The sequence below is a fragment of the Bufo bufo genome, chromosome 9, assembly GCF_905171765.1.
Source record: "Bufo bufo chromosome 9, aBufBuf1.1, whole genome shotgun sequence".
NCBI classification, from domain to species: Eukaryota; Metazoa; Chordata; class Amphibia; order Anura; family Bufonidae; genus Bufo; species Bufo bufo.
The window spans coordinates 167,840,668-167,865,606 of NC_053397.1; the positions used below are offsets into that span (position 1 = coordinate 167,840,668).

At 46.5% G+C, this 24,939-nt stretch overlaps 1 protein-coding gene and 1 long non-coding RNA gene across 5 annotated transcripts in view; one reads left to right on the forward strand and one right to left on the reverse strand.

Moving 5' to 3' along the window:
* Positions 1-24,939, forward strand: part of TNRC6B (trinucleotide repeat containing adaptor 6B) — a 111,215-nt gene that overhangs the window by 73,287 nt on the left and 12,989 nt on the right. For 2 of the 4 annotated variants that reach the window (XM_040407739.1, XM_040407740.1), the window contains exons 7-21: positions 1,005-1,163; positions 1,314-1,489; positions 6,634-6,708; positions 8,295-8,340; positions 8,454-8,602; positions 10,382-10,552; positions 12,862-12,987; positions 13,108-13,239; positions 13,519-13,617; positions 16,001-16,166; positions 16,356-16,478; positions 16,819-16,995; positions 18,494-18,640; positions 19,450-19,533; positions 19,969-20,205. In XM_040407739.1, the coding sequence (XP_040263673.1) occupies positions 1,005-1,163; positions 1,314-1,489; positions 6,634-6,708; positions 8,295-8,340; positions 8,454-8,602; positions 10,382-10,552; positions 12,862-12,987; positions 13,108-13,239; positions 13,519-13,617; positions 16,001-16,166; positions 16,356-16,478; positions 16,819-16,995; positions 18,494-18,640; positions 19,450-19,533; positions 19,969-20,205 (2,067 nt within the window). The remainder of the gene's footprint in view (positions 1-1,004; positions 1,164-1,313; positions 1,490-6,633; positions 6,709-8,294; positions 8,341-8,453; positions 8,603-10,381; positions 10,553-12,861; positions 12,988-13,107; positions 13,240-13,518; positions 13,618-16,000; positions 16,167-16,355; positions 16,479-16,818; positions 16,996-18,493; positions 18,641-19,449; positions 19,534-19,968; positions 20,206-24,939) is intronic. The other 2 variants (XM_040407741.1, XM_040407742.1) reach the window with 2 other exon arrangements.
* LOC120979172 lies at positions 2,742-20,977 on the reverse strand. Its single transcript, XR_005774250.1, has 3 exons — positions 20,880-20,977; positions 11,552-11,558; positions 2,742-2,753 (listed from the first exon to the last, which is right to left on the reverse strand). It is a non-coding gene; the product is annotated as an uncharacterized LOC120979172 (long non-coding RNA).

The window sequence follows — 24,939 nt, forward strand, 5'->3', positions numbered from 1 at the left end:
TGGAGACCATTCAGAAATAAAAAAACAGAAAAATGCAGATAATCCCTTTTAACATAAAAAATGAAGACTCACCTGTACTCGGTCCCGCCGCTGTTTAGTCCCCTGCCACTTCTTGGTCCTCGTAGGACCAGGTCCTGTGATCGAAGTCGCTAATCGCAAGCTTCAGTGGTCACAGTGGCTTGAACGTGACGACCAGGACACAGTCCCTTTCCTGGTCTTGTGAGAACTGGAAGCGGCGGGGTAGGATCAGTGGCATCACAGTAGACGGGTCAGGTTTTTTGTTCAGGGGCCAAGGGGCTTCTCTGAGGCCAAACAACCCCTTTAATTCTTCAAAATTCCCCTACTTCTATCTATGCCCTCCCATCTAAGGGTCCATTCACACGTTCATAAAATGGGTCCGCATCCGTTCCGCAATTTTGCGGAACAGGTGCGTACCCATTCATTCTCAACGGGGCCGGAATGTGCTGTCCGCATTTGCAGATCCGCGCTTCCGTTCCACAAAAAAATAGAACATTTTCTATTCTCGTCCACAATTGTGGACAAGAAAAGTCATTTTCTATGAGAGTGCCAGCGATGTGCGGTCCGCAAAGTAGCAGGTGTGCATTTTTTGCGCATCCGCAAAACGCATACGGACATGTGAATGGACCGTAAGTGTGACGAGAGCTCTCTTGACGGATTTCACTCTGAACTAGACTGCGCAGCCTGCAATGTATGGGGTCCAGTGCGGGCTGAAAAAAAGAAACGGTTGGAAATTTTTAATTGGAATCGATTACAAAAAATTCTACCAAGTAAAGGATACAATTCAATAAAAATAAAAAATTATAATTCTGCAACTGTGTCCATAACCTTTAAGCCTGAAGTGGTATTGTGTATCAGTCAATTGGATTGCCTTCTTGAGCCGGTCCACCAAGATGATGTGTTTTATCGCTAGATTTGAGTCCACTTGCTCCAATCCCGATCCTTGTGTCATCTACCAAATTTCTTATTTTCATTTGTATTCATAGTTTGGAGCAAAAATAAGGTTCCTCCTGCTGATAATGGGACATCAGCCTGGGGCGAACCGTCTGAACCTGTTTCTGGATGGGGAGAAGGAGAGGAGACAGGACCTCCAACCCCAGGTTGGGGAAATGCAGCCCCTGTAGCTCCCAGTGCCATGAAAACTGGTGAGTGCCATTGTGAAGACATGGGGGGCGATATTCTGAAGTTTTGGGTTTTCTTTTCTGTTGTTTTTCCATATTATTTTTTTTTGTTTGGAATAAAATAAATGTTTTGAAATTAAAAGCAAAAATAATAATTAATTTTTTCATATGCAGGTACAAAAACTATGCAAGATGGCTGGGGAGAAACTGAAGGACCGGTGTCTGGGACGCGTCACAGCAGTTGGGACGAAGAGGAGGAAGGTGGTGTCTGGAATAGTGCAGGATCTCAGGGAAGTGGCTCCTCCCACAATTCGGCAGGGTGGGGCCAAGGAAAGAAACCACAGATCAAGGTGAGGCTCTGGTGCCGTGGCAGCTTTGTGGTATTGCACACCACCTTTGGAGTGCTTTTGATCAGTTCTCCGTTGTATTGTACATATACACCCTGTACAGAATTATTAGGCAAATGAGTATTTTGACCACATCATCCTCTTTATGCATGTTGTCTTACTCCAAGCTGTATAGGCTCGAAAGCCTACTACCAATTAAGCATATTAGGTGATGTGCATCTCTGTAATGAGAAGGGGTGTGGTCTAATGACATCAACACCCTATATCAGGTGTGCATAATTATTAGGCAACTTCCTTTCCTTTGGCAAAATGGGTCAAAAGAAGGACTTGACAGGCTCAGAAAAGTCAAAAATAGTAAGATATCTTGCAGAGGGATGCAGCACTCTTAAAATTGCAAAGCTTCTGAAGCGTGATCATCGAACAATCAAGCGTTTCATTCAAAATAGTCAACAGGGTCCCAAGAAGCGTGTGGAAAAACCAAGGCGCAAAATAACTGCCCATGAACTGAGAAAAGTCAAGCGTGCAGCTGCCAAGATGCCACTTGCCACCAGTTTGGCCATATTTCAGAGCTGCAACATCACTGGAGGGCCCAAAAGCACAAGGTGTGCAATACTCAGAGACATGGCCAAGGTAAGAAAGGCTGAAAGACGACCACCACTGAACAAGACACACAAGCTGAAACGTCAAGACTGGGCCAAGAAATATCTCAAGACTGATTTTTCTAAGGTTTTATGGACTGATGAAATGAGAGTGAGTCTTGATGGGCCAGATGGATGGGCTCGTGGCTGGATTGGTAAAGGGCAGAGAGCTCCAGTTCGACTCAGACGCCAGCAAGGTGGAGGTGGAGTACTGGTTTAGGCTGGTATCATCAAAGATGAGCTTGTGTGGCCTTTTCGGGTTGAGGATGGAGTCAAGCTCAACTCCCAGTCCTACTGCCAGTTTCTGGAAGACACCTTCTTCAAGCAGTGGTACAGGAAGAAGTCTGCATCCTTCAAGAAAAACATGATTTTCATGCAGGACAATGCTCCATCACACGCGTCCAAGTACTCCACAGCGTGGCTGGCAAGAAAGGGTATAAAAGAAGAAAATCTAATGACATGGCCTCCTTGTTCACCTGATCTGAACCCCATTGAGAACCTGTGGTCCATCATCAAATGTGAGATTTACAAGGAGGGAAAACAGTACACCTCTCTGAACAGTGTCTGGGAGGCTGTGGTTGCTGCTGCACGCAATGTTGATGGTGAACAGATCAAAACACTGACATAATCTATGGATGGCAGGCTTTTGAGTGTCCTTGCAAAGAAAGGTGGCTATATTGGTCACTGATTTGTTTTTGTTTTGTTTTTGAATGTCAGAAATGTATATTTGTGAATGTTGAGATGTTATATTGGTTTCACTGGTAAAAATAAATAATTGAAATGGGTATATATTTGTTTTTTGTTAAGTTGCCTAATAATTATGCACAGTAATAGTCACCTGCACACACAGATATCCCCCTAAAATAGCTAAAACTAAAAACAAACTAAAAACTACTTCCAAAAATATTCAGCTTTGATATTAATGAGTTTTTTGGGTTCATTGAGAACATGGTTGTTGTTCAATAATAAAATTAATCCTCAAAAATACAACTTTCCTAATAATTCTGCACTCCCTGTAGTCTCCTATACACAGTACATGCATTTATATAAAAGATGTGTACCAACATATTTTCTTTTATGAATCTGAGCTGAATTAGAGCATGTTGACACACATTAGACCACACCTTTTCTTGCTAAGCCACGCCCCTTGTCAGACAAAACTTGTATAGAGAACATAATAAATATGGTGTAAAGCATATACATCATTTTTGACAAAAAATGAAGTCAGCGTTCTGGCACATTCTGCCTCGTAAATCTCCCCCCCATCTCCTGTTTCTGTCTCTTAAAGTATGTTCACACTGCGCTTAAACCGCCTCCAATTATTTTCAATAGGAGTCCAATCAACTTGTGGCTGAGGATTTTTTTTACGTGCAGTTTTCCTGGCCACACCAAGAATGAGCATGTCCATGCTTGGCAGCTTCCCCCTCAAAAACCAGAGGGGGAAGAGGACCTGTCACCTCTCCTGACGTGCCTGTTTTAATAGCTTTATGCCAGGGGTGGCCAACCTTTCAGACACAAAGAGCCAGGAAAAAAAACTTATGACTACCAGGAGCCACAAGCTATACATCGCGCGGTTGTGATTATTTTTTTTTTGTTGTTGTTGCTGCGGCGTTCACCGCAACAATTTTATTTTTTTATAGTTCACACTTTTTTGGGCATGGCGATATGTAAGGCTACTTTCACACTGGCGTTTTTAATTCCGTTTGTGAGATCAGTTTCAGGGATCTCACAAACTGATCAGTTCAGCCCCAATGCATTCTGAATGGATAAGGATACGTTCAGAATGCATCAGTTTGGCTCCGTTCCGCCTCCATTCTGCTCTGGATGCAGAGCCAAACTGATCCGTCCTGACTTACAATGTAAGTCAATGGGGACAGATCCGTTTTCACTGACACAATATGGTGCAATTGAAAACGGATCCGTCCCCCATTGACTTTCAATGTAAGTCAAGACGGATCTGTTTTGACTTAGACTTTTTTTTAAAAAGAATAATGCAAACGGATCCGTTCTGAACGGATACAAGCGTTTGCATTATAGGTGCGGATACCAGGTGGATCCGCACCTAACGCAGGTGTTAAAAGAGCCTAATATGTATATTTTTTATTGTTTGTAAATTTTATATGTAAAATTGAGAAAGGGAGCAATTTAGTGTTTTGTCTTTTTTTTTTTTTGTCTTTTTTTTATTAGCCCCCTTAGGGGCTAGAACCCTTGTCCTATTCACCCTAATAGAGCTCTATCAGGGTGAATACGACTTCACACTCTCCCTACTGCCCTGTGCTCTGTGCACACAGCAGCAGGGAGCTTACCATGGCAGCCAGGGCTTCAATAGCGTCCTGGCTGCCATGGTATCAGATCGGAGCCCCAGGATTAACTGCCACCAATGAAGAGGGGGGAGGGGACCCTGTGGCCACTGCCACCAATAATACTAATATTTGGGGGTGCGGCACCTGAGGGGTTAATTTCCGCGGTTCAGCAGATCGCATACCCTGTTATTGAGGCCGGGTTTGTGATACCACCGCCGGCACCCGCTGCCTCCTATACTTGAAATAATGTGTTAATTACATTCATTGGTGATGCAGTGGCCACAGCTGCTCCCCTTCTCCTCCCTGCTATCTCCCCATTAGCGGCAGCCGCGCCACAGTGGAGAGGGAGGGAGGGAGGGAGGGACTCCCTCCTTGTCCACTGTGCTAGTGAAGAGAACATGGTACGTGCTGAGAGCGGCGCGTGCCATGTTCTCAATTACGCGGCGCAGCTGCTTCCCATCTCCACCGCTAGAGCCGCACTTGATGTGGCAAAGAGCCGCGGGTTGGCCACCCCCTGCTTTATGCATTCCATGTAATAACAATTCTGTAGCATCTATTGTTATGGCTCTATGTTGTGCCTTTCCTTTTATTACTTCTACTAGAATATATGAATGAATTGCTAGCGGTCTGCAGTAAGGGTATAGAGGGGAGGTAACCAGTTGGGAGTGTGTACCTGCACAGTCTGAAAATGGCAGCACTGATTGGATAGAGTGAATCTGTGCAGGAACACAACCCCAACTGGTTACCTCCCCTCTGTACCCTTACTGCAGACTACTAGCAATTTATTCATATCTTCTAGTAGAAATAGTAAAGGAATGACACAACATAGAGCCATAAGAATAGATGCTCCAGAATTGTTACATGGGGAATGCATAAAGCTATTTAAACAGGCATGTCAGGAGAGGTGACAGGTCCTCTTTAATGTCGCTGTTTCTCGTGGTTTTTGCAGGGGAACCTGCTAAGCATGAACATGTTCATTCTTGGTGTGGCCAGGAAAACTGCAAGTGGATTCCTATTGAAAATAATGGGAGGTGGTTTAAGCGCAGTGTGAACATACTCTAAGGGCTCTTGCACACGACCATATGTATTTTGTGGTCCGCCAAAAATACGGATGACGTCAGTGTGCATTCCGTATTTTGCTGTTCACATGAGCGGTGATTTTCACGCATCACTTGTGCGTTGCGTGAAAATCGCAGCATGCTCCTCTTTGTGCGTTTTTCACGTAATGCAGGCCCCATAGAAATAAATGGGGTTGAATGAAAATTGCAAGCATCCGCAAGCAAGTGCGGATGCGGTGCGATTTTCACACACGGTTGCTAGGAGACGATCGGGATGGAGACCCGATCATTATTATTTTCCCTTATAACATGGTTATAAGGGAAAATAATAGCATTCTGAATACAGAATGCATAGTAAAACATCGCTGTAGGGGGTTAAAAAATAATAAAAAATAATTTAACTCACCTTAATCCACTTGATCACGATGCCCGGCATCTCCTTCTGTCTTCATCTGATCTCTGTGCAGCAACAGGACCTTTGGTGACGTCATTCCGGTCATCATGTGATGACCGAAATGACGTCACCAAAGGTCCTGTTGCTGCACAGAGATCAGATGAAGCCAGAAGGAGATGCCGGCTACGCGATCAAGTGGACTAAGGTGAGTTAAAAAAAAATTATTTTATTTTTTTAACCCCTCCAGCGATGTTTTACTATGCATTCTGTATACAGAATGCTATTATTTTCCCTTTATAACCATGTTATAAGGGAAAATAATACAATCTACAGAACACCGATCCCAAGCCCGAACTTCTGTGAAGAAGTTCGGGTTTGGGTACCAAACACGCGCGATTTTTCTCACGCGAGTGCAAAACGCATTACAATGTTTTGCACTCGTGCGGAAAAATCGCGGGTGTTCCCGTAACGCACCCGCACATTTTCCCGCAACGTCCGTGTGAAAGAGGCCTAAGGGTGATGGCTCCTGCTACACCGTGGCACTAGTCTGAACAGAGCCTAACGCATATAGTGATCTTCATGACGTGATTTTTATGAAATTGGGACAAATATGATCACACAATAAAAATATACCATTATAGGGGTATCTAAGGCGGGGGTGGGGGTAGAGTACCCAGTTAGTGGTTAATCTTTGTTTTGCTTGAAATTCTCTATGTAAATGAAGCCTCACAACCGAATGCCTTCTTACTTGCAGGGTTCCCTAAAAGGGGGAAACAATGATTCCTGGATAAACCCATTGTCCAAGCAGTTCTCAAACATGGGATTACTGGTGAGCCCCATTACCTGTATTGAATCTGCCTAGCTTCTGAATGATTGATAAATATGCACTCCTCTATATTAATTGGGCCAACCACCCAATAGCCGTGACCTCTCTGCCAGAATACAGAAGAGAGAAGAAGCGGCACTATGAATTTGTTTTTCTTCTATTTGTTCTCACTTTTTGGAGTGATTAGACGAAGGGTACATTCATATGACCCGTCTCCAGCGATGGTATGACGAGATGAAAGAGCAAGTGGATTTTTTGTTTTTTTTAATGACCCTCAAGTCACAAAAGGTGCTGAAAGTGGTCCCCGTTCACATCTATGCACCGTTGGGCACGTCGGATTGTGTTGGCCGATACTGCTTGCAGATCTTCAGCAGTGATGCTGCAGAAGAAATAATGTCCTGCTTTTTCGAACAAGATGGGGCAACATGCCGCACCTCACAGAACTCACTGGCACGGGTTCATGAACTGTGAGCAATGGGTTATGTCCACCACGGTTTCCAGACCTGTCCACATGAGATTTTTATCTGTGGGGAACGATCCACGTCCCCTTGAGGAACTGAAGAAGAACATCACAAACGCCATCTGCAGCATCAGCCAACACAATCCGAAGTGCCAAAAGATGCAGAGACGTGAACGGGGACAACTTTCTGCATCTTTTGTGACTTGTGAGTATAAAAAAAAAAAATCCACTTGCTCGTTCATCTTATCACACTATGGCTGGAGGTGGGATACTTTCTTGTGTCCACAAAACTTGGATCCACAAAACTTGGATCCACACATGGATGTTTTCCGCCAAATAAATACTGTCTTGTGAATGCCCCCTAATGGGTATGTTTTAGGGTGCTGCTGTAAAGGCAATTCTCCAATGTATTAGACAAGTCCAACCTTTGCGTTAGACATTATGGTACTTAATGAATATTCATTAGGGGGTTCTTGGTATGGGAAACCATGAAGGATGAATTTCAAAGAATAGAATGCGAGACCTATGGATATATTTTGTGACTTAGCCCCTTCACGTAGGGCTTCACGTCTTGCAGTCTCCACTATACCTGAGATGATGACCGCGCTAAAGACTTGTTTATGTCTGCGTGGACTTCTATTATATTTAGTAAGAAAAATATGGATTGCCTGCCGCCTTCCCTTTCTGTCAATCATCCATTGACTATAACGGTAAAAAAATTAATTAATTTAAATTCCGTCATATAGTCATTATTTTGACGGAAAGAAAAGTCTTGTAGGTAGAATTCTCTTCTGCAAAGTATACTGGAAACCTAACTGATGCAAAATAGGGATTAAAATACTTTTTTTCGTTCGTCATACGGAACAGAATAACAAAAATTTGAGTGCTGATGTAAATAAGTCCTAAGAATATGAGCATTTTTTTTGTATGTTTTTCCTGGCTTTTCTTTTCATTATTATTTGGGGGTTTTTTTGCCTTTTTTTTTTTCTCAAATGCTTGTGCTGAGGCTACCTTGTCTGGTTAATGTCTCGAGTGGTTTTAGAGTGGCACTTAGTCCTTAAATGGTCTCCTGTCCCTCGTTCTCAATCTACCACACTAATTGATCTGTTCCATTTTTCTTCCTATGTAGAGCCAAGTGGATGACTCATCTGCTAGTAAGATGGACCACCCCGTTGGTGAGTTTTATGTTTGCATTTTAGTCCTGTTCTGCATGAAAACTAACATCACCTTTCCAACGATTGAGTACCAAAAGTTAAGATTGTACCCCTTGGATTTTTTTTGTCCACAGGTGTTCTTCCAGATAAGAAGTTTGAGGCGGACAAGCGGGGAGTGAATCTCGGGGATTTCAATGATATGATGCGGAAGGACCGCTCTGGCTTCCGTCTGCCCAATTCCAAAGAGATGGGAGCCGCAGACAGCGGGCCTTATTTTGAGAAGGTGAGCATTTATCTTTGTGGTCAAGTCAGAAGGCTTCCCCATCAAAACGCGTCCCTACCGTTCTCCATGATCAAGAGGCTTCCGTAAGCACAGTTTACACAGTTAGGGTATGTGCTCAAGGCTTAAAATACACGTTATGAAAATCCAATGTGTATTTGCAGCAGGATCCATGGCAGGATTTCCCGGCTGACCACAGAGCTCTGCTGCAGATTTGTAGTTTGTCATGGCGCAGATTCAGCTTGGGATTAGACATGTCAATAAGGCTAATCTGGCTACACAGCAGATGTATGAAAGGCGACACTGTTTTCCATTGGAGACAATGGGCAGTAGATTTCAGCATGGAATACGTGCCATTATCCGTGTGAACATGCCCTAATATTGTGATAAACATAGTAAGCGGAACTGGATTTTTTTTTTATGTAGGTCTGTTATGGTCTTCCCTAATTTCCAATTAGTGACTTCTGATTTGGGACTTGACCACAGATGTAACTAGAATAGGCTGGTCCTCACACTAAGCTTTTATAGGCTCCACCTGCCCCCACACACTTATAATTAAACAATAGGGGACACATTTATTAATGCCAGTGTTTGATGCCGGTCTTATTAACCCCTATACCTGGCGGTGGCTCCGCCAAAGTTGTGAAGAGGCGCGAGCCTCTGCATAACTTCGGTGGATCCTCCGCCACTTCTAAATGTAAGCCATCTTCTGAGCTGCCTTACATTTATACAGTTTTCTATGCCTAAAACAAGCATAGAAAATGGTAGAGACGGGCCTGCCAGCCCTTCCCTGCACACGCCCACTTTTTTTTTTTTAGACCTGGCGTGAGCGGGGAGAAGTCGCAGATTGTGGGCGTATTTCAGTTTAATAAATTACCCTCTGAATCCCTTAAAGAGGTTTTCTTAGACTTTAATACTGATGTCCTATCCTCTGGATAGGCCAACAGTATCTGATTGGTGGGGTTTTGACACACGAGACCCCCTGCCAATCAGCTATTCCGAAGATGGAGATCTCGTGTCATCTCCGTCACGTGGCCTAGGTGCAGCACAGCCCCATTGAAGTGAATGGGACTAAGTGCGATACCAAGCACAGCGGCTGTGCTTGGTGAGCACAGAGAAGACCACAGCACACAGAAATGGCAGACCCCTGCCGAACAAATACTGATGACCTATCCAAAGGTCATCAGTATTCAGTATTAAAATTTTGGAAAATCCTTTTAAATCCAGCCTCCCAAAAAAATAAAAAATTTCCCTCTCCTCGCTGGCTTCTCCTATCTTTGGCCCTGCACACCGGTTCGGTCACCTTCAGAGCCTTTTGTCAGACTCTGCAGGGCCGTTGGACTTGAGCCGGCATTGCATCCCTCCATACAAGAGTCTTGGTGCCATTCCCCACTTTGCGGTATATATGCCACATTCAAGCAGACTCATGATTGACAGCTGACAGTCTATAGCCACCTGTAACTGGCCAATGGAGACCACACTGCAGAATGCCAGGCAATTATTATTAACAGTTACATTTCTTTAAACCCTGAGTGGAATATATGTCCTGTCAGGTTCATGAACGCCACGTTTTGTATAGATATTGATGGATGGTGCCTTCCTAGGTGATCTTTTATGTGGGTGTTTTTTGCATGCTGTCTACTTAAGAACAGATTTTCCAATGTGATTGGTAGAACACTGACACATCTTTCATTTGCACTCAATAGAATTTCTCTGTCTGTCTCTCCTTTTCCCTCTCGCCTTCTGCTGCATCACTAACCAACACCCCTTGACTGGCTTTAGCTGACTTTGCCTTTCTCCAATCAAGACGGGTGCCTTGGGGACGAGGCTCCGTGCTCTCCCTTTTCTCCCTCCCCCAGCTACAAGCTATCTCCCTCCGGCTCCTCGCTCCCATCCGTGGGCCTGGGGGCTATTGGTTCGGGCCTCAACCCCCAAACCTTCGCTGCTAGACAAGTAAGAGTTGTGTGCTTTGGATCTCCTATTAAGGCAGCCTATCTGTGCAGTGGAATATTAAAAACCATATTGTTTGGACCCATTCTGTATAAATGATAAAGCTCTGAATCATTGATCGCAGTAATTACTTTTTAAGTTTAACCCTCCAATAGCTTTGTCACTAGATATTTTAAAGGGTTTCTGTCACCAGATTTAACCCTATTAAGCTAGCTGACATTAGGGATGTGCTAATGTCAGCTGAACCTAACTAGCCTATTCCTACTTTTATCTAAGACCCTATCTAACTTTTGTAAAATGCTAATTAGCCTCTCTGAGCAGGGGGGGGCGTTGTTCCTGCTCCTAGAGGCTCCGTTCTCCCACCTTTGTCGCCTCCCTCCAAGTCCTGATAGACAGGGCCAGGCAGCGCTCACATCCGTCTGCCAGCCCTGTGCTCTGGGGAAATATCGCACCGTTCAGTATTCGGCACAGGCGCGGTGAGGAAGCTGGCAGCCTGCGAGCGTCTTTCCCTCACCGCGCCTGCACCGATTTCACCAGAGCTCAGGGCTGGCAGACAGATGCGAGTTATATTTCTGGAGTAACTGTGGCATAGGTAAAAGTAGGAATAGACTTGTTAGGTTTAGCTGACATTAGCACATCGTTAATGTCAACTAGCTTAATAGGGTTAAATCTGGTGACCGAAACCCTTTAACCTATAGCATGGCCTGTATTTTACAGTCAGAGGTTTTGGGAAACCACCCAGTGCGGGGTGAATGGCTTTTGTTTGCAGAGGTTTTTCCCATTTTATATATATATATATATATGCAGCGCCAACCTATTCCTCAGCGCTGCCCAGAGATTGTCTCCCCCATCTGACACACAATTTCTATTGTTTTTGTGGATTTAAACAAAAATATACTACTTTATTTACTCTAAGTATAAACCCATAGTAGGATCTTTGTCTAGTGTTCCTGTGCATTTTGTCCGCATCCGATCTGCATTTGTTACGGGTCGGATGTGAACCCATTCACTTCAGTGGGGCGGCAAAAGATACAGACACTGTGTGCTGTCCCCATCCGTATACCCGTTCCATGGCACCCTAAAAAATTTCCTATCCTTGTGAGTAATGCGGCCAAGAATAGGACTGTTCTTTTATGGGCCGGACGTTCAGTTCCGCAAAATGCGGTAGGCATATGGCCGGTATCCGGTTTTTGCGGACCGCAAAAACTGCAACTGCCGTGTTCATGATTCTTCAGCACTGCGCAGTATGACTGGGCAACATGGTGATACCACTTGTTTCCTTTCTTTTGTGTTTCTTGCCATCAAAAAAACTTCTGGACCTGTTATAAGTAAATACGATCAATATGAGAATGGTTCCATGAAAATATTAAGGCTTTGTATAGAACGTTTAAGGGGTCTGTGACTTTATATGGCTAACAAAACCCAGTACATTTAGTACTCGGAAAAAAAAAAAAAAATTAAAACAAAAATGGTACTTGTAACTATCCAAGAGCTTCATGTCAGCATAGGTTTACTTCAGTGACTTCTTTAGCTGTCCTTTTTGAGTTTCCCCAGTTGGAGGATATTTGTGGATTTCACTAATTATCGCTTCAGCTTCTCTGTTTTTTGTGCGTTCTCTTCCTTTCCTTTTTCTGGAATGTGGGAGTGCAGTGGGGGATACCTGATCAAAACATTAAAGGGGTTGTCTGGTTTCCAATATTGATGACCTATATGTCATAAAAATCAAATCGACGGGGGTCTGGCACCCCCGCCGATCAGCTGTTCAAAGAGACAGCAGCGCTCGCTATCGATATTGCAACTACATCTCCTCCGTTGCATTCACTTGAATGAGAAGGGACAGTTGTAGTTACACCCAGGAGTTGTAATTACTCCTGCTCACCACTGTAATGTAGTCGACAAGCAGGTAAACAGAGAAGAGACCGCAGCACATACGGGAGCACTGCTTTCTCTTCCAACAGCTGATCGGTGGGGGTGCCAGGAATCGGACCACCACCAATCTGATGTTGATGACCTATCCTGAAGACAGTAGCAATAGTGAAGGATCAGCACTCGCTCATAAACGAGCATTTCAAAAGAAACAAACAGTTAGTGCCAGTCCTTCACTATTGCTACTTATATGGGACGCCAACCCTAGGACACGTGCACCACCACGCTACCACCGTACTGCCGACTGATATACACTGTTAACTTGAAGACAGGCCATCAGTATTGGAAACCAGACAACCCCTTTAATGTACAGCAAATAATTTGTACTAAAGTACAAGCGCCAAATCTAAAATGAAAAAATTCTTCTCTTGCTTTCCTGCACTTAGGGTGGCAATCACGGTCTGTTCGGGAACAGCGGTGCACAATCGCGAGGCATGCACAACCCTGTGCCATCGCTTAATTCATCTCCCAACCTCCGGGCACAAGTGCCTCCCCAGTTCCTTTCTCCCCAGGTGAGATCATAACCTATTCAGTGTTTTTTTTTTTTCGTTTGTTTATTTTTTTTTATAAATGGTAGCAATTTAAAAACCTTTTAGATTTGTTTTACTTAATTTTTCTTTCTATTATCTTAGGTCTCAGCCTCAATGCTTAAGCAGTTCCCTAACAGCAACATGAACCCTGGACTGTTCAACATGGGGCCCCAACTCTCTCCTCAGCAGATTGCCATGCTGAGCCAGCTCCCCCAAATCCAGCAGTTTCAGCTGGTGAGTAGAGAAAAGCAATAGTACCAACATAAATCACTTACATGCAGACCCATAGCAAACCAGAGGGGAGGTTTGATCTAATATGTGCGACCAACTTGAGGCCAAATGGCAGAGCCATGTGCTGGGTGCTATAGGGCAACACCCCAAACCCCTGCTTATAGCATGCACCACCATTTTATTTATCAGGAACCCAGGTCTGACTTTATCTGTGCCATCTGCTAAATGCGGCATTACTGTTTGGTGTATGTATTTTTGACTTGGCTGTATTTCTTTCTTCAGGCCTGTCAGCTCCTCTTGCAGCAACAACAGCAGCAGCAACAGCTGCTGCAGAACCAGAGGAAGATCTCGCAGGCCGTCAGGCAGCAGCAAGAACAGCAGGTAACCATCTAACTTGTACCTGGAATTCACTTCTGATCCATTAGAGGGTGTGCATTTTAAATATAGGCTCAATCTTTATGAATGTACCCTTCTCAGCCTTGTGACCTTGCTGAGTGTCTCTCCCCCATTTCTGAATATATGTGGAGGTTACAGAGGAGGCTCTTCAGGGCGTCCTTCTAATGCTCAGTAGCGTTGGGCTCTGTGCGTCGTCCCCAACGCTACAGGTGTGAGGTATGGTGCTCTCTCCAGCACTCTGTCTTCCGAGTTGGATTATGGTGGTGGGGGTAGATATGGTATATGTGCGCAGGCTGTGATTGCACCATAAGTTTGGATTCCCCCTGCCCCGATTTAAGCGGACCTGCTTCTGCGTCAGCGGCTATAAGAGCATGTGTCGCCGTCCAGGCCTTCTTCCGCGATCTGCCTCCGAACCTTCCGCTTCAATTCTTTCCCTGGTGGATCCTCAGAGTCCGGACTGGTCCGGTTCTCGGTGGGCGCGCCTAAGGGACAAGTGCATCCGGTTTCTGACCAGCCTACGGTGTATCGCCGGCACTTGAGGTCGGGGCTTCGGCAAGGTGGTAGGCCGCAACCTAGGTATGTGTCGGGCCGCCTCCAAAGTTGGCGGAATGCGGCCAGACCTGTCCCCGGCTGCTGCGCCGGAGTTTTCAAATGGAGAACGGGGTTTTGAAGCCCCAGATGGCGATAGATTGAGGTTTTTGTTGGAGGAGGAGTATTTCTTGCGTCCTCTCACTAGTGCGGCAAGCTATGCCCCCGAATGTACCCTTCTATATAGACTCGTTTCTACGTATCCTCCATCTACGTGGGTGAATTCTAATTATCTGTAGTCTGGAAATAAGTGTGGTCACTGCTTGCTTAAAAATAATAAATTCAATGTACTAAAACGCGAAAAAGGTTCGCAGTAAAACAAATATAACAATTTCTTTTTCCCAGAAATGGTTTTATTTTGTGTTAAAAAAAGAATAAATAAAGAGTCACATATATGGTACTGCTACAATTTGAATGACCCATTTAGTAAAGATGACACGTTAATCTGCATATTGTAAAAAAAATAAAAAATAATGCAAACTACAACATAATTGCTTTTTTCCTCATTCTTCTACTACATCCCTCCCCCAAATAAAATAATACAACTGAAAGGAAGGAAATTTTATTGCCTGTCATTTTATTTAAAAATGGGGTTTAGAACAAGGTGCTTTAGTCTAGTTTCAGACGAGCGTGTCCTGTGCGGAAACCACATTCCGTGTGCGAGCGTGATACCTTTTATGGACACTGCTCATTTCTCAGGAGCACACAGCATTGTACTGACGTATAATGCTGTGTGTCTCTGCATGACCTGTATCTACTGAATCAACATACTGACAGCATTATGTCAGAATAAGGGCTCATTCACAGGACCTTTAACGCCATCCTTAACTTTTTTTTTCCCCCCGCTATTATTAAGCTTTCAGATATGTCAGATGTGTTAGGCCCCCCAACTCCCATGGTAACCCTTTGAGGGTGCCAATCTGGTGACAGATGGAACCCCTAATTTTACATAATAATAATAATCTAGTTTTCAAACCAGCACCTGGATCTGAATACTTCTGTAATTTCTTGCAGTTATTCACTGAAATCGAGCGGTATAGCCCCAACTGCCGTTTGCTATTTTTTTCTAACTTTTCTTGCAGCAATGAATGGGTAAGGCTACTGTCACACTAGCGGCAGGACGGATCAGACAGGCTATTCACCCTGTCGGATGCGTCCTTCCGCTATTTCGCCGGACCGCCGCTCCGTCCCCATTGACTATAATGGGGACGGGGGCGGAGCTCCGGCGCAGCACGGCAGTGCACGGCGAAAGGCCGCCCGACTAAAAGTACTGCATGTCCGACTTTTTAGTCCGGCGGCCTCAAACCGCGTACTGCTGTGCTGCACCGGAGCTCCGCCCCCGTCCCTATTATAGTCAATGGGGACGGAGCGGCGGCACGGCGAAATAGCGGAAGGACGGATCCGACAGGGTGAACAGCCTGTCGGATCCGTCCTGCCGCTAGTGTGAAAATAGCTTCAATCTCTGGATCCATGTGAGTTACAGGGCTGGTTCTAGATTTGTTAGAAAAAGGTGCACAGTGTACACAAGATATATGATGTCTGATTTTCATTTTTTACATTATTCATGAATAACCCCTTTAAATGCCCAGCTGTAATATAATATTTCTTGCACAACATTATAAGTAGGTGGTGAAATGATGAAGTTATCCAAGAATTTTTTATTTTTTTTCGTAAATGCTTAAAAACCTGTATTTGCTCCTTTTCAGTTGTCTCTAGCCTTACACATTAGTTTAGCTTTTTGTAACCATATTATTGAATTGCTTATTGATGCTTTTTCCAGCAATTGGCTCGAATGGTAAGCGCCCTCCAGCAGCAGCAGCAACAGCAGCAGAGGCAGCCAGGTATGAAGCACTCTCCTTCTCACCCAGCTGGACCCAAGTCTCATCTTGATCCTGTAGGGCTCTCAGACATGCAGTCCAAAGGGCACATGCCTGGATACGGATCAGGTTAGTGATGGCCTTCAAAGAAATGTGGATTTTTGACAGGTAAACTGGATAGATAGAGAGATGAATATAGAGAGAGAGGTAGATGGACTTGGTTTTGGATGATGGAGTCATTTAAAAATATGACTAGTTCAAAACTGATTTATTGCAACTTATATATAGCCTTAAAATATAATTTCCTGCCATTTCTAGGCTTTAGCTCAAGTGGAGTTGATTACGGAAAAGAGGCTGGAGTAGAATCCCGCTTTAAGCAGTGGACATCCATGATGGATGGGTTACCTTCAGTGTCCCAAGATGTCAGTCTACCTAAAAATGGTAAGTATTTTATTATTATTATTATTATTATTATTATTCCTCATGAAGCTAAATTACCATGTGGTGCCAGATGACATGATAGGAAAAAATTAAAGATTAGTAAAAATGTGTAGAAAGGAGACCTCTAGATGATCACATGTGGCAACGTCTTTCTTTAAAATTGGTTTCCTCCAACAGAAATCTATTGCACATATTTATCTGTAAATGATTGGAAGGAAAGCTAAGCACTGCCAGAGCAGATGCCAGGACCGGCAATTAGTGTACATTTGGTGGTTTGAATAGTGAAGAAAATTAAAGTGCTCTAAAGTATTTTTATTATCTCCACTCTTTCTACTCTCAGGCTCCATTGCACCCCCAGGGAAGAATCGTGGTGGTTCTCCCTACAACCAGTATGACATGATGCCTGGAGATTCTGTAGGATTGCATGGAGGGCCAACGGGTGACAGCTGGTTACCTGCCAAATCACCTCCTTCGAACAAAATGGGAAGCAAGTCAATTAATACCAGCTGGCCCCCAGGTGAGTCTTTCAAGTTTTAGTAATGATTGTACATATTCATTTTTAATCTTCAGGTTGCTGACGTCGAGGCTGTGCTGTGTTTTTGGTGCAGCAATAAAAACACAAAAAAATGTATGTGGTTTTTTTTTAGGCAATATACCTGCATTTATGGTGCATTTTCTTCCAGCAAAGGAAAAAATTACAGCAAAATAGAATTACATCAATGACAAAATAGTTACGTTGGTGTAATTTGTTTGCTATGTTTTCACCCTTTGCTGGAAGAAAATGCACCATAAACCCTGGTATTTTGATGCAAAAACCTCAATGCATTTTTTATTTTTTTTTGCCACCTCCAAAATGCAGCACTGCCATGAAGTATGGCAGCACCCCTAGTTGTGAGTATGGGACAGTAAATCAACGGTGGGGCTGGAACTCACAGCATCATTGATCACCTATGATGCAGTGAGTTCAGCTCACATGAGCCGTGGCCAACCCAGGCCATTACTCAGTGGCCTTTACTTTCCTTGGTTCCTTGATGTGTTTGTTGAATTCAAAATCAGAAGTGGATCATAAAAGGAGAGAAAGTATTAAGGACAGTTACTACTATTTTATTTTTATTTTTTTTATTCACTCCTGCATTAGAAAACCTGAAGATTAAGCTCAGCCTTAGACTAGATTTAAAGGGGTTATCTGGGAATTTGATATTGATGGCTTATCCTCCGAATAGGTCATCAATATCTCATCGGAGAGGGGTCGACTTCCAGGACTCCCACCCATGAACTGTTGGAAGAGCAGTGCTCACCAATACTCCCACCGGTCTGATATTGATGACTTATCCTGAAGATGCGCCATCAATATCAAATTCTTACATAATACCTTTAAACGCTGCAACTGCCACCCACTCTTTATATCTGATGGCTGCGTGATTTTTAAGGTAAGACCCTTGTTTTACCCACAAAAATGCTTCAGTTATTGGCTGCCATGGGTGGGCAGGGATTTGGCAGCTGCAGTGTGCTAGCCCAACATAAGGCCCCGTTCACATCTCCATGTCCATTTGATGTCTGGAAAATGTATCCTTGTTTCATCCGTAAAGATGTCCATGATAAATCTGTGTTTGGTCAATGTGTCTGTTTTTCGCCTCCATATTCCACGGACACTGCTCAGCTCAGCACTAATTTCCAGAGCTGCTCCTATTATTGGTCCATGAAACCCTGACAGAGCATGGATGTCATCTCAAAGGGCATTACAGACCAAAGTGTGCACCGCTGATGTGTGAACAAACACATTAAAATCAATGGGTGCATGTGCTGCCCGTGAAATATACGGTTAGCACACAAAAAAGGAAATGTGAACGAGTAGTGTGATGGCTGCTAGCTGTCATATTTTATTCATATGCAGTTTTACGAATTCTTTAGTGATTTCATTGTCATAAACTCAAAATGTGCACGTTTTCCTCTCAACAAACATGCAGTGTTCATCGTAAACATAATTGAAATTGTTGTTTTCATGCATTTTGCAGAGTTTCAACCAGGCGTGCCATGGAAAGGAATTCAGAATATTGACCCAGAATCCGACCCTTATGCTACCCCTGGCAGTGTGCTAGGGGGTCCAGCCCCATCTCCCATCGTAGATACTGACCACCAGCTACTGCAGGACACCCCAACAGGTAAGTTGTTAATCAGTATTATCACCTTAAAGAGGCTGTCTGATAAGAACAGCTTCAGTGAATAGGGGATAAGTGTCTTATCAGTGGGGATCCAGCAGCTGGGGCCCTCACTGATAAGTCACTGTCCTTGCGACAGGGGCCTGTCCATTGGAATGTAGCGGCAGGTACACGTGCATGTCTGCCATTTCATTCAGATCTGTAGAGATAGCTGTGTACAAGTGCTCAGCTATCTCGGGCAGGCCTAAAATGGCAAATGGAGCAGGAGGGCACACGTGAGTTTGCTCCACTCAAATGGCAGAACATGTTTACTATGAATAAATGGATCACAGACAGAAATGGCTCAAACGGATGGCAAATAGGCATTACTGATACACAGGATCTGTTTGTTCATTTTTTACAGAAGAACATAAAATGAAACTGTGATGTGAACTCTCCCTAAATGCCATATAATCATCTCAAACACATTGGTCAACAATAACCAGAACGTGACCAGCCTCTTTAATCTTGGGCACAATCACGTGACGCAGCTGTAAGGGCCGCACTGGGCCTTGCATCTGCATCGTAGCATGCTAATAAATTTGTCTTCTAGGTAAAATGACAAAAAAGTTGCAATTTACTCCAAAATAAAGACCAAACCTGTTTGATAAATCATTGCCTCAGTATCCACGGTAAATTATTGTATGTGTTCTAGGTTTCACCACAGGAGGGCAGTGCAATCTCAATGTTCTTGTTATTCATGTACTTTTTGGGCAAATTAACATAGGCAACGCAGCAAATAAGAAGTATTTTTCTGGTATTTCATCTTTTAGGGTCCACTTCTTCCCTCAACACCTCGCTGCCTTCACCTGGTGCCTGGCCCTACAGTGCCTCAGAGAATATCCACAGCACTTCAGGTATTGACTCTATATAATTTATAAAGTCATATAGTTCTAGCTATAATCTGAAATATTTATGTTCACTTAAAAGGGTTTTCTGGGATTATAATACGGATGAACTGTCCTGGACGGGCCATCGATGTCATATTGGTGGGGCTCAAACAGCTGACCCTGGGGAAAGGGTGCGCCTAGAGTTGGACCTCCACCAATCTGATATTGATGAACTCTTTTACTATCGGAGCAATCTTCAGCAGTCCCATAGAGAGAGAATGGAGCAGCAGCGCTCAGTGCGTAGACTGCTACTCCATTCACACCTGTAGCGGGACCCCCGTTCTCTGTTTCAGTGGGGGTCTCAGCAAGTTTTATACTATCCTGTGGATAGGGGATGATAATGGAACCTGGCACAATGTGGTATATGCTGCGTTACAAAAAACGTGTATTTTGTTTTAATAGCACTCTCAGCAAAGTTTGGAGACTATAAATCCACCTGGTCACCAGACCCCATTGGACACAACCCCTCACATCATTCAAACAAGATGTGGAAGAATCAGATGTCCAGGAATAGCCCTGGGCTGCCTCGCCCCCCTCCAGGGCTCACCAACAACCCCAAAGTCACCAACTCCCCCTGGAACAGCACAGCCCCTCGGTCTGCCAGAGGATGGGGGGCACAGGACTCCAGGATTTCATCTGGTAAATGATGAATGGACCTTGCCTGTTCTTGAGTTCTAAGCTTTCTTACCTTGTATTGTTTCCTCATGTTTCACACTGCATGGTCGCATTACAGTTTAGATTTCTTATATATTTTTTGGGGGGATCCAGTGATGTTTAGGGGCAGCCAATTTGACATTCACTAGGCATTTTTGTCACCTTTATTTTATTCGTACAGCGCATACATTTTGTTTGCCAGCTGACCTGGGCCAGCAGTAAACAGTGAGAAGGCCGTGGCACTGCAGGAGCGCCGCTGCCTTCTCAAACAGCTGATCGGCAGGGGTCCCGGGTGTCAGACCCCCGCCGATCAAATGCTGATGATCTATCAAGAGGATAGATTATCAGTTATAACAAACTGCAGAACCCCTTTAAACTGCTGCAGACATGAACCCAATGAACATACAATAAGGAACATAGCTAGATCATGATCGCGATAGGCTTGATCGTTCGAAGAGCGTGTGTGTGTGTATAGGGGCAGCTTGATGGTCTTTTTTGGATTTCAATGTATCTGGTAATTTTTTCCCCCCTGATTTCAAAGCCCTTTCCATGTTGAAATTAACGGTTACTGTCAGTAGATTGGAGCGTGCATGGTTATCGGTGAGTCTGATGAGAGAATCATCAGTTGAATTGTGAGTTAGCAACAGTGTGTGGCTGACCTTAAAGGGAACCTGTCACCTCCTAAATGCATGTAAACCCGCCAGCAGTACCTCAGGGTAGCCCGCAGTGTGATACTAATCATACTTTTCATCCTGCATAAGGTCAGAAAACTATCTTTTATACTGCGTCCGCGCTAATTTACATGCCCTGAGATGGGATCGCTCAGTAAAACCGAGGGCACCGCATATGCGCGAGACTTGGGAGAGCGAAGCCGAATTGCGGGCTGTCACTCAAAGGCAGGAGGAGGCATGGTTACCATGACTTGATGCAAGGAGGCCGCTGCACCCTTGACTTCAAGCTGACATGCAAATTGACGCGGACAGAGGATAAAAGATCGTTTTCTGACCTTATGCAGCATCGGACTGCAGGATGAAAAGTATTTTCTCGCCCATATTCCTTGGGGGACACAGGAAACCATGGGTATAGCTCTGCTCCCTAGGAGGCGTGACACTAAGTGAAAGCTGTAAGCCCCTCCTCCATCAGCTATACCCTTCAGCCTGGAGAGAGAGACTACCAGTTTTTGCTTAGTGTCCAAGGAGGCAAGACACTCCCTGCTTAGGCAGGGTTGTTTTCCTATAATTTTTTATTTTTGCGTTATTTGTTGTTTTTAATTCGGTTTTTTTCTACTTACAGGGACAACAGAGGCGCACTAGACCCCTCTGTTTTCTCCCGGGGTTGAGTCGCGCCAGTGCCGGTAATACCGCACTGCCGCCTCCCCCACAGAAGACAAGGTGGACCAGGGCAGCCTCGCTCCCCTGCGTCCCGCCAGCTCAAGGGTCGCCCGCACGCCAAGTCCCTCCCCCGGCTTCCTGCCACTGCGGTGCCAGTGGCTGAAGGGGCGACCCTGCTGGATGGATTGAGGGCGAAGACAGCGTATGGTGAGAGTGGCTGCTCCAGCCTCCCCTTCCCTCCCTCCCACCGCTGCTACATCTCTCCGTGCCATCTACCCCCCCCCCCTTTCCCTCCCCTCCCCCATGGGCATATCGGGGCCGGCAACTTTACCGGCCATCATTTGGGGGGGGACTTCGTTCTGGTGTTGCAGACCCAGGACAAGCTGGTTCTTAGGGGGGTGGCTACCATCTTCAACGGCAGGGCAGTCAGGGGGACGGCTGTATGAGGAGATTCAGGCGAGGGCCGCTTACTTGAACGGCACCTTTTCATGGCCGGCACTTCATCTACCCAGGGGGTTAAATCATTTTGCCGTGCGCGCGTGCGGCTCTGCTTCTCCTTCAGCGCGGCAAGGGGGGGGGGGCGGAGCTTTCTACATGCGCTCCGCTACTTCCTGGTTCGTCGGGCTCCACATCTCAGGTGCTGCGTGGAGCTCTCTCTCTCTCTCTCTCTCTCTGCCGTCCGATCCTGAAGCTATTCACCTCTGTGCCTGCCGCCTCTCCTCCACAGCCTCCCTTCAGTCTGCTGCCCTTGCTGTCTGCCGCTTGCATCATCTGGGTCTGGTAGGACTGTTAACCCCATCCGTGCCACCAGTACTGTTACTTGGGTGTGATCCCCGTTTTTTTTTCACCTGGGGTCTCCCACTTTAAGTGCAACTTTTCTTCCACCATGTCAGACCCTTCTGCAGCTGCCAAGCCTTGGTACCATGCCTGTACCGCTTGTAGGGAAGCCTTTCCCCGGGGGCAGTCTGATCCGCACTGTCCTGCATGCCGAGCTCCACCGCAGCCTCAGTCGCCCGCTGTGTCGCTCCCTGCTTCCTCTGACCCGCCTGACTGGGCTAGATCCCTGTCCCAGGCCGTGGAAAGCCTCACTCAGGTCGTGGGCCGCCTAATAGACAGGCCGCCTACCCCGCAGGACGCCATTCTTACTGTCGCGCCCTCCGGGTCCATCGCTTCTGCCGCTGCGGCGGGTTCACCCTCTCTTAGTGACCCTTCCCGAGCTAGGCACTCTCAGAAGCGTTTTAGAGTAGAGCGAGCCTCCTCCTCGGATGCCTCCCTCTCCCCGCCACGCGTGCGCACTCAGACGAGCCTCTCCTCTCCAAAGGATTCGCTCTCTGAAGGTGAATTGGCGGTTTCAGATTTGGAAATGGACTCGGCCCTGCCGTCCAAGCTAGCCTCAGCGATGGGTCAGCTCATCTCTGATATTCGTGACACCTTTAAGGTGCAAGATGACCCCCCTAGCTCTGACGCAGCTAGCGTCTCCTTTATCAGACCCAGGCAGGCCTCAAAAGTTTTTCCAATCCACTCTGATTTCTCCTCCGTGGTGTCTAAGGCTTGGGCTCGCCCGGACGCCCGTTTTGTCAACCCCAAGAAGCTGGACATTTGCTATCCTTTTCCGGCCGATGTCGTGGCCACCTGGTCGTCCCCACCCAAGGTGGACCCCCCTGTGGCCCGTTTGTCAAAGAACACGGCCATCCCTGTTCCCGACGGGTCCTCTCTTCAGTCAGCGGAGGACCGTCGCATGGAGACCCTTTCCAAGGGCATTTTTGCTGCCTCCGGTTCTGCCCTCAGACCGGTTTTTGCCTCTGCTTGGGCAGGTAAAGCAATCTCCGCTTGGGGTGCGCAGCTGGAACAGGAGTTGGACTCGGACGTCCCCATCCAGGACCTACGTTCCTTGGCCCAGCTTATTATTCGGGCCGGGAATTTTGTTTGTGAGGCCTCCCTTGATGCGGGAGCCCTTATTGCACGCTCCTCCGCCCTGGCGGTTTCCGTCAGGAGGGAGCTCTGGCTGAAGGTTTGGAAAGCGGACGCTGCCTCCAAACGTTCCTTGGCGGGGCTACCGTTTGCGGGTTCCCGCCTTTTCGGGGTCCGCCTAGACGAGCTTATTTCGGAGGCCACGGGTGGCAAAAGCACCCATCTTCCTCAACCCCAAGCCAGGGGCGCCCCCCGCGGACGCCCCGGTGCGTCTCGTTTTCGGTCCTCCCGCAGGAACTCTGGGGCTCCCCCCGCAGCTGCCGCTTCGGCCCCTCCCCAGGATAAGCGTAGGAAGCCGTTTTTTCGGGCGCAGCCCTCCTGGCGCAGGCCGCAGGCTGCCCGCACACCCGCAGCAAAGCAGTCCTCTGCCTGAAGGCGCGCCCCCACCCACCCGGGTGGGGGGCCGGCTCCTCCTTTTCAGGGACGTCTGGATGGCTCACGTCTCCGACGCCTGGGCTCTCGAAATTGTGTCCTCCGGATACAAAATCGAATTCGCGTCCTTCCCTCCAGATCGGTTCTTTCGCTCCCGCCCGCCGCGGGACCCGAAAAGCGCGGCTGCGTTCTCCGCGGCCGTTCAAGCCTTACTGGACAGAGGGGTGATTACCCCCGTTCCTCTAGAGGAAAGGTTCCAAGGGTTCTATTCGAATCTCTTTGTAGTTCCCAAGAAGGGAGGTTCGGTGCGGCCCATTTTGGACCTCAAAAAGCTCAACCGTTTTCTCCTCCTTCGACGGTTTCGGATGGAGTCCCTCCGTTCCGCGGTGGCTTCCCTGGAGCGGGGAGACTTCATGTCTTCCATCGATATACAGGATGCCTACCTCCATGTTCCGGTAGCCCGGTGTCACCATCGCTTCCTCCGATTCGCCGTGGGGGACCTCCACTTCCAATTTGTCGCCCTTCCCTTTGGGCTGGCAACAGCCCCCCGGGTGTTCACCAAGGTCCTGGCCCCGGTTTTGGCCTTACTCCGTTCCAGGGGTGTTTTTCTGCTACCGTACTTGGACGATATCCTCATCAAGGCTCCGTCCCTTTCTCAAGCGGTTGCCAGCGTGGATCTCACTCTAGAGACTCTGGCGAGGTTCGGTTGGGTCATCAACTTCCCCAAGTCCTCCCTTCCCCCCTCCAGACAACTGGTCTTCCTGGGAATGCTTTTAGACACGGGAGCGGCGGAGGTACGTCTTCCCTCGGAAAAACGATTGACCCTCCGCCGGGCGATTCGGGGTCTCCTTCTCCACCGTCGACCGTCCTTCCGCTTCTGCATGCGGGTCTTGGGGCAGATGGTTGCCTGCTTCGAGGCGATCCCATTTGCGCAGTTTCACTCCCGCCCTCTCCAACGGGCGATCCTCTCCTCCTGGGACAAATCGCCGCAGTCTCTGGATCATCCCTTCCATCTATCGCCTCCGGTGCGGTCAGTCCCCTCTTC